This window comes from Balaenoptera borealis (assembly GCF_965194805.1).
Source record: "Balaenoptera borealis genome assembly, chromosome: 9".
NCBI lineage: Eukaryota > Metazoa > Chordata > Mammalia > Artiodactyla > Balaenopteridae > Balaenoptera > Balaenoptera borealis.
This window is the reverse complement of record NC_138873.1, coordinates 58,384,030-58,394,102: the sequence shown is the minus strand read 5'-3', so window position 1 is coordinate 58,394,102 and position 10,073 is coordinate 58,384,030. Positions and strand designations below refer to the sequence as shown.

Below are 10,073 nucleotides of genomic sequence, written 5' to 3'. Positions count from 1 at the left end.
CAGAAAAAACATCAGGAGTAATTACATAGCAGATGTGGGTATTAACAAGGTTCACAGGTAACTGAAAGACATATTTAAGTAGTATGAAGACTTGCTAACCTTCCCACCACATCTCCTCTCCACCCTGCGGAAAAAAAAAAATTTCTTAGCTATTGATAACCTTTAATTTTGTAACAGAATTGTAAATGTTTATTAAAAAGGTGTCTCTGAACTTTTAAATTTAAAAATAGGTTTAGCATGGCACCATGGACAAACCCCATCTTGCCAAATTAACAGGGCATGTGACTAACACAAGGGCTGAAATTTGAAATTAGAAATGTAGAAATTCACTGAATAATGAACCTCAGTTATTTTCTGGATGAGTCTTCTCACATTAGATCTCAATTCCCCGTTCCTAAGTGAACTCTGGAGATCTTAACCACAGAAAGAGTCTTCAGGTTCAATTTTTTAAAAAATACATATATTTATATATATATATAAAATACAAAGCTATCAGAAAATCCTCACCAGTTACTGAGAATGATTTCCTTATGGCTTGGGAGATGCTGCCAAGATTCCCTTTAAGCTTTACTTAGATGGCACTCAAGTCAGATTCCCATATGGAATTACTCCCCACACAGGAGCCTGACCTGGGGGAAGCTGAACAAAGAGGAGATTATTTACAAACCCCCAAAGCAGGGGCTGTTTTACATTTCTCCCACCCTGGATCTAATTCCATTGGTAAATACAGCACATATTAAGTTATAAAGCATAATTATGAAAAGGCCAAAAAGTGCTACAGAGGACCGACCCTCCTGATACTGTGAGGCGGAGGCCAGGGACCAGGGATGGCTGGACAGGCTCTGCCTGGGTTGCTGGCACCCAGGAGTTACAACCATCACAGAGGGAGCCAGAGAGAGACCAGTGCCTGCAAGCTCATACCATTGCTTAAGGACACCTTACAGGAATCGTCTGTGTTCTGAGGGGCAGTCTTTCTGTCAGATAACTTTTGGGCAGTTTCCCTTCATGTGAAGAAAATATATAAGGTGGTAGTTGTAACAGCCCTCTAAAGCTCTCCCTGCAGAGTACCCTTGAAACCAGGCCCTGAAATACTACAGGTAATACTGACACACATTGGTTCTTGGTAGAGTGGGCTTTGGTTGGTCTTTATCCAAAGAGGAAGGAAAATTTTCCGTGAAACAAAACAGTATTTAATGACAATCATGAAAAAGTACTACTTTTTTTTCGGCTCACATCCTGAAAATATTGGATGAAAAAAATGTATAGTTTTTACTTACTATTTAACCCACTTGTATTTTGTTAATTGAGAAAGACTCAAAAATTTTTTTTTCAAATATCACGGGGCTCCTGTGAGGATAATTTGCCTGTAGCTTATTTAAGCCCTAGACTTTTCTTGGGATCACATTTAAGAGAAACATCAGAACACTCATTCAGCAGGAAGGCAAGCTATCGTGCAAGGAAGCAGCAGTCTCAGCCTCTGTCTTCTTTGGACCGGTCATCATGTGTCAGTGTGATAATGGAGAATGAGCTAGCCCAGCCCAAAGTCCATGCATCGGGCTACTGGAACCACCACTGACTGGATCGAGAGACTTGTTTTCTGCAACCATTTAGACAATATTTTCTTTCACTTCCTTGATTTATTTGTTTGTTTGTTTGTTTGTTTATTTATTTATATAAAGAAAGCAGAATTAGGTAAGGTAGTGTTTTGGAGTAAACCTGCCTGGGTTCATCTTTCATCTCCACCACTTAGCTGTGTCGCTAAGTTACTTAATCACTCCGTCTCCCTTTCCTCATCGATGAAATAGAGCATATTGGTATTTCCCTCTGTGATGGTCTCTATCCAGATTTCAATGATAATCTGAGCTTGGTTCAATGCCTGGCACATGATGATTCAATAAATGCTTGTCATTTTTATGATTATCTAAAGAATTTGCACTTTCAAAGCACATCAGGAAAATCAAAGACCCTCTGTATGTGCTTTCCTATAATGTCCTACAATGAGAAAGATTCTGGTGTCTATCCCATGTGGGGCATATAATATGAATTCCATAAATGTTGTGAATTAATTTGGAAGTGCAGTTATTTTGAAGTGTAAAGTAGGTGAAAACAATTTTATTTTCAGAAATGAAAGCACTAAAACAAGTATTTAAAGAATCATGTAGGAAAATATCTGATAAATGCTGTAATATTAATGACAATATTTTGTGCGGCTTTGTCAAAAATCTTAATGAAATACAAATAACATTTCCAATGAATTAAAACTATATTGTGTAGGCTTGTTGAATTGGCTAATGGTTGACAATTTCTGGAATACATCGAGGTAAATCAGAAATCCCTGGAGGCAGAAAAAACCATGTTGGGGGCTATGAAAATGAAAAAAGAGAGAACCACCTGGCAATCTATTTTTTGTTTGACCTTAATTCCTAATTTCTAAATTTTAAAAATACCTTGGATTCCAAAATAAAAATTATTCAAGCTATGTTTTTAATATGTTTTTAGATATTTGAAAGTAGATAATCAATAGACTGTCTAATTTAGATAGTCTAAATTAGACAATTTATATGGATTTGGCCCTATCCATATAAATGAGACAATTTAGACTATCTAAAACTAGTTTTAGATATTCAAATTAGGTAATCTCAATATTATAGGTTTTATTTTCCCCCCTTGGACATTAAACATGTAATCTATACTTTCAAATTTCTCACTTTATTTTAGCAAAGTGGAGACCAAAGAAGTTCTGCTTAAGATGTTCTAATAAAAAAGTGAGAAACCATTCTCCAGTGTCTAATGAAAATCAGATCCGTTACCTAATACTTACTGTGCATATGTGTAAGCTTCTATTACTAGGTCTCTTAAAATGTGTGTGTGTGTGTGTGTGTGTGTGTGTGTGTGTGTGTTACCCATTTCAAGAGAATCTAGAGCTAAAACAACCCTTATTTCTTTACATTGCTAGTCTTCTAGTTGACAGTCTTTGTCCTATAGAAATTTTCCTTTCAATGAATAATTCAGACTCAAACTGCATATTGGTAACTATATTTTAAACCAAAAAATTCCTCACATAATAAATACATTTTATGCACATTAACTTCGAATTTACTTCAGAAAGCTATTTACAATATAAATAATTATAAATGGGAACACTTTGCAAGATATCATTGACATAGCTAATATTTTCTACTTTACATTCCAAAGTAAAAGTTCAAATTACAGATTTATACTATGATATCACTAAAAACTATACATTGCAAGATGGTATTTGAAATATTGGCAATCAGTATCTTCTTTCACAAATATAATCCTTTTATAGCATGTCAGTCAAAAAACAAACATAAAATATTTTATCTTTTTTTGAAGTGCCTACTCGTATGTTTCGTTTTTTGAAATATTTCCCTTTGGGGAAAAATATTGGAGAAAAGTTACAGTACTTCTAAAATTTTTCCATGCCAATTTCATTTCTTTTGAAATGTAAACACACCAGGGTTGTTGGGTGCAAATGCAACTGTGATTAAATGTGCTCCGGATGAGTAAATTAGGACAAACTATACAGGCTTATGAAAGCAAATTCCCATGCAGCAAAACTGTAATAAATAAAATGATAAATGTTTGGTTTAAATTATCAATTAGGATTTCTTATGTGAACCATCAGTTTTTAAGGAGCACAGCAGAATAGAACTTTGTTACTTGTTTTACAATTGCTTGTGTGTGTGTGCATGTGTGTGTGTGTGTATACTATACATACACACAGCCTTTCTGCATACCGTCCTAGAAAAGGAACTCTAAGCAAACCCTATTTGGATATGAGCACAATCTCACTTTTTGAGTTCAGCATCACCCGTACCACTCTTGTGCACAAGAAATGAGCCCCACACAGAAATTTCTCCCAAGAATATTTTCTAGGCATGTGTCCATAGCTGTTCTGTCATTCATCTGAGGTCTAGAATGAAAATGAATGTTTTATCCACAATGCATTTCCCAGGAAGGACTAACCAATTGATTTTGCTGTCTTATAGTCAAATTCCTATTCACAAAAGCTGACACTGACATGAAAGTTGAATCACTTATTTGGAGAACCAGAGGATTCACATTCATTATTAAGTCATTCAGAAAACAAGATGTGTCCTTCTGTCCTGTAGTTTGAGTGACTGAAGGAACCAAATCTGGGCACTCAAACTTTTTAAATCAGAGTACATTTGAAGCATAAGCTATTCTGCTGGGCAAGGTAAGTGACCCCAAAATGGCCAAATCCTCAGTTTTCCAATCAGCATTGACTCTGTCATTTCCAAATACTACTAATACTAATTAGAATTGCACTGAGTAGTTTAGTAACAACCAGCTCTTAAAAGAAAGCAAGAGAGCTATAAAATATATCTGTATTCAGAAGGTCTCTTTAGCTGTAGTGTCTTCTATCAAACTTATTTGGTCTAGGTCTTGGGAAAAAAATCTTTTCGTTTCATTTTAAAATGTCTATGCATATTTTCCAAATGATCTTTTATTGAATTGATCCTCATCCCCCATTCAAAAGACAAGAAAATGAAGCATATTATCCTTTTTTTAGAATAGCCCATTAAAGCCTAGTTTAAGTGGGATTCTCTGCCCAGAAGCAGCATGTGGCAGCAGGGTGTAGAGAGAATTAAGAATAGCACCCCGTGGAAATATTCTAGTCCTATAAAATATAATCAGAAAAGAATAAATGGGTTTTCTGTATAATACTGAAGGCAAATCATTTATTGCATCCTGTCTCATATTGAATGTCACACCAGCCCTGTGTTGTATTATCCTAAATCAGGCAATTACAGTTTAGAAAAAGCTAGCCTATTATATTCAGCACAGTATGTCAAAAAACCTGTGTGACACACCTAAATGTCCAAACTGTAGTGATTGTGACATTAATATTATGCATCCAAAAATAATACATCAAATCTGTATATTCTCAATAATAGTTTTAACTAAATTTTCCCAAGGAAGATGGGGAAATATTCATTTATTTCTTTGGTCATCCAAATTTTTAAATTAGGTAGGGCAGACAGGTAAAATGGGAAACAAAGATACTCCTACTATTACTAGAAAGCATGAGGTTTGCATCATCTAATGAATGGTTACACATTGTTCTAATAATTGGATATAACACATTTTTATGAATCCCCAAAGTGATATAAAAATCATACTTCTCTATTTCAGTCAATTCTCAGCATTTAGCAAAGTTATGGAAATCAAGTATTAAAACTAAAGCCAATTTAAGTTTAATTTTAAATGGGAACATACATATACATATATAGGCATTATATGTAATGTAATAAAGCTGCTACCATAAAATTATTGACACATAAATTAAATAGGTTGTGTTTGAAACTGGATCAATCTACCAAAAATTTAATCAAGATGAATCAATTAATTCAGTTAATTCTGTCTTCACTTAAAAGTATTGGTCATACCATTTTAAAGAGCATTATTCCTTCTGACTACTCCCTAATTGTAGAGTTCATAATTTATTTCTTTCATCAGTTAACTATCTTCCATAGAAAAATCCCACTGAAATTACTTTGACAGTGTTTTCTTTCATATCAATTCATTTTCTTGATTCTTAAGATTCCATTTCTTTTATACCATCTGTCCTTGACATTTTTGGTAGAATGTGTATCCATTAGTAAAACCCATCTGTGTAGATTTCCTTTCCAAAATGCACCATATTCTTGAGATATCTGTGCCTTTGAACCATTTGTCCATCTACAGAATTCTGCAAAAACTTTAGCATTCCTAAAACCTTACTTCATGTTGCAAATTGATCAAAAATCCATTTTAAGTGTTCCAGGGTTTTCCATAAATACTTTTGCTTGTATAGTTCAAATTTTAGTTTTTATTGTTCTTTTAACATTTTTGAAAGTATATATGATAACCACTAACTTTCTCACTCACGTGCACCTTTTTCATTTACAGCACAAATGTTGCTGTCATACCCAAGAGCTATTTACTTAATTTTACGTAGCCTCCTTTCTCACAAACAACCCAGTATTCATCTCTCAGATTACCATCATTCAGATTGTCACCTGCCTCTGGACTGCCAAATAACTGTGTTAAATGATGAAAATATAGTGCCAATCCCTGAGTGTTCAATGTCATGTTCTGTCTTCAAAATGTAAGTTCTAATACCTCCCTCCCCGCTTCCATATGGCAAGAGTTTCAGGCATGGGACTCCTAGGAAATATTTTCTATAAAATTTCTCTAATCACTTATGTCACTTTGCTTTGATTACTGGAGAATGATGCATTAAATACATATTACATATTTTTCTTCTCCCTCATCAGTTTCTACCATCTATATCTCGGCTGAACTAGAAAGTTGATTGTAACTATAATATGCCTAAAAGAGCCCATGCACCTGCTTAAGTTTCAAAGCATCTAGACCTCTGTATGAGTGCAGGTAAGCCAGAAATGATGAGCCTTGACAACTCACAGCAGAGAGATAACTGGTTAACAAGTTCAGTACTGCTGCATGAACGAACCACAGAACCTTGGAACTTTAGAGCTGCCATACGGATAAAGAAATTGGGGCCCAGGTGTGGTCAGTGATACATCTGTGCTCCCAAAATAAGTTACAGGCAGGGTCAAACTGGAACTCAGAGATCTCGGCATCTAGTCTGCTGGTCTTTCTACTGTATCACATGAACTTAAGACCAAGTTTGTTTTTGCTGTTTACAAACGATATGGAAAAATGAATGCTTTGCCTGTTCCTTCAGTCGGAGTACTACTCGTACCCTTCTAACCACTTGTCTGTCAGCCTAGGCTTTTATCTTAGACTCTCTCCTGAGGCTTTCCACATGCCACATTTGCACATCTGTGCTTTGAAATGTGTTCAAACACTTACACTGCTGTCATGTAGCACTTCACTGGTTTCCCTTAGTTTTTTTTTGTGTGTGTGGTTTTTTTTTTTGCACTTATCAGCCTTTTTTTCCTGGTGAATTAGTTTGAATTTTTATTTGGTTAGTTTTACAAGCCCCAAGTATGTTGATTACATATGCTGACCCTGAAATTATTTGTTTTGAGATATCATTTCATTTTTCTCTGCCTCTGGCCTTTCCATCTCTACTAATCTATTTCCAGTTGGGCACACCAGGCTTTTGATGTGTGTCCCAATATCCCAGTGTTTTTACTTAGAAAAACCCTTACTGCTATGTCAGTGTGATCCTGTTCTTTGTCTAACTCAAAAGTAAGGTGAAAAATCACCACTTCCTGATTTCTTATAATGGATGCCATGTGAAAACTCATTCTTGTATCATATCCAGAACCATTTCCCTAATTTATGCCTGAACCAAATGAGCTGGATGGTTGAAACCACAAAGAAGAAACCAGTTTACAAGATATATCTCTTTCTTAGTTATTTTGGGAATGGAAATTTCTTTAAGATGCTTAATGTGCTAGGGTTAAGGAAACTTACTCATTTGGGGTATATTTATGGTATATAGTCTATATTTCCATATGTAAAGTATATATAGCAGTTTGTGGATAGTGGTCTGTATGAAGTTCACTGTATCATCATAATGATTGTTGTCATCCATCGGCCCTTTCATGTGATATATATGCTCATGTAATCTACACAAGTATTTTTCAATTCAAAATTTATCTATTCTGGTTCCCATATAAATAGAGGGGCAATTTGTGTATTCACTTTAGCTCCATTATCTGTGTATAACCCTGAATGCCAGTGCTGTTATCTTTGATTTCACAAGAACACATGTCAAATACCCAGTAACTTAAATTATCCACTCTAACAATCTGTGGCATTGTAAATGTTGGTAATGGGGCATTAAATGATAAATATGTTTCAGAGATCCTTAAAGAACAAAATATTTTAGAAAAAACATCAGCTTCCATTGGTTATTATAACAGATGTTCCCTTGTGTCCTTGTGCTGGATCCGGCTGCATCCTTAGATGGGAAGTTACATCAAAGTGTGAGCCATTACAGCCCAAGGAATAGTTTCTAATGGTTTCGCTATCATATAAGTGCTCCAGGGCGTATCCAGTTAATGTGTAAGCATGCTTATCAAAATACTGCCGGTGAGAGCCAAAGCAGTTTGGAGAGATGGCAGGATGGTCTCCTGCCGTCTGATGAGGAGACATATCCGAATGTAGATAGTCTTTAGCTAGGATCAAACTGGATTTGGAAATGCGATCCGAATTAGGACTACTTATCCGCGACAGTGCTGTGGGACTGTTGTCGTAGTCATTTTCGCGGGGACTCAGCATCTTTCCCTCTCTCTGCTGGATGTGGTCACATGGTGAAGTGTTGGCAAGAGCAGAGCTGTGGCAGACTTCGCCTGTCGTTGGGGGCTGCTGGTAGTTTGCAAAACAGAGGGAGTGTTTTTTCCCAGCTCCATTAATGGAAGCCAGTTGGTCTGGGGGGGCTTTCCTCAGCTGCAACCTGTTCTCTTCTTCTTTAATCATTTGCTGGGTGGCTCTGATCAGAGTTTCGATTTTGCTAGGTTCATGTGGGCTACTTTGATACTGCTCAGTGCGATATCGGTCACCTGATTCGCTGGCAGACCCAGGGTCTGGAGAACTGACCACACTATCTTCATCCCAATGACCTCGCCCTAGAAATTAGAAAAAGTAAAAAGTAAGTGGTCTCAAAAATCACCCCCAGTATTGTAAGTGTATTTCTTTTTCCTATTAAAAGAAACCTTATATTTTTCAATTTTAATATATGCACCGATATTTGAAACAGACACAGGCTAACATGACAGAGTGTCAACATAGTGTCCTGGAATTCTTAGTTCTCAGTGGCTTTTAAGTGCAGATGAAGTTTATAACAAGTGTTCTAGAAGGTAAACCTTGTTCGTGGGTTGTGAATGCCAATTAGCAAGACAGTAAAGTATGTTTATACTTGTCCACAGATGCACATCCCTGGATGTGTCTGACTGTAAATAATAAAAGAAAAATACATAGGATTTGGTTTATGTTATTGTCTAGAGAAGTGTTAATGTTGAAGTGATGCTTAGATAATGCTTTCCATTGGGTTTGAGGAAGATGATGATATAGGCTGGACTAGTTTCTCAATTCCAACTAAATCACCTAAAATGTTAAAATTGCTACATGTTTCTTAAGTAGAGTTATAATAAAGCTCTAACATTAATTATTAAACTATTTGAAGTTATTAAACTATTTGAAGGTTTAAAATATGTATACATATCATATATGTGTGTGTGTGTATATGTGTGCATATATATATATATATAGTTCCAATTAAAAATATAAATATTGCCTTCTCAAATCCAGTGGTAAAAAAAATCTGTTTCACACATAATCATACAGTAACCCTGATATTGCTTCTGAAATAAGAATAAATATTTTAAATGTTAATAACAACTTGTTCTGAACCAAGGAGAGAGATCTAATATGGAGGAAAAGTGCATCTAAAATATTATTCCATAAATTACGTTATTCTCAAAACAGTCTGAAGTCAATATAAAAAGAGAGAAGAGAAACAGAAAGGGACATATGAAAGCTGTAAACTGCTTAATGCAACAGAGAAGCCCGGGATCACACTAGTCATTGCTTTCCTTTTCCCTTTTCTTCTCATTTTATTTCTAATATCTTCCTCCTGACCATGTGGGTTAAGGCAGGATTTTCACTTCACTCCATTCTTGGGTAAGCAATTGCCCTTTGCCCTGGGTTTTCATTCCCAGGCTACCAAACTAGAGAAATTCAAAATAAAAGCAGAAAAATAGAAAGCAAAAATGGAAACAAAGCAAAACCATTCACAGAAAACAGTAGGTGCCTTGGTGGCATGTGCAGGAGACTTCTACGTGTGAGAACAACAGTGTCTAGCACATTTCTTATCCTAGAGACACAGCAAGAAGAGTAATAGCACAGCCATTGGATCAATCTTAGTGTCACTGACTTTTAAGAAAATGGGAAGGGTTTTCAAGACCTGCCTGGACCTAAGCTTGGAATGGACAGAATGAGCTCTTCTTGACCAGTTTACATTGAAATGGACAAAGAAGAGCATTAATAACACTAGAGGCTTTAACTGCAGCGCCCATTTCTGTGTGTTTGTAGAGCCGTGTGATAATCCT

At 35.8% G+C, this 10,073-nt stretch overlaps 1 protein-coding gene across 7 annotated transcripts in view; it reads right to left on the bottom strand.

The window, feature by feature from the left end:
- Positions 1–453: 453 nt before the first annotated feature.
- SIM1 (SIM bHLH transcription factor 1) overlaps positions 454–10,073 on the bottom strand; it is a 95,462-nt gene continuing 85,842 nt past the window's right edge. For 6 of the 7 annotated variants that reach the window (XM_082405230.1, XM_082405228.1, XM_082405229.1 and 3 more), the window contains one exon: positions 6,915–8,591. In XM_082405230.1, coding sequence (XP_082261356.1) covers positions 7,861–8,591 — 731 coding nt within the window. In that variant the 3' untranslated portion in view covers positions 6,915–7,860. Of the gene's footprint in view, positions 8,592–10,073 lie in introns of all 7 variants that reach the window. The other variant, XM_082405232.1, reaches the window with a different exon arrangement.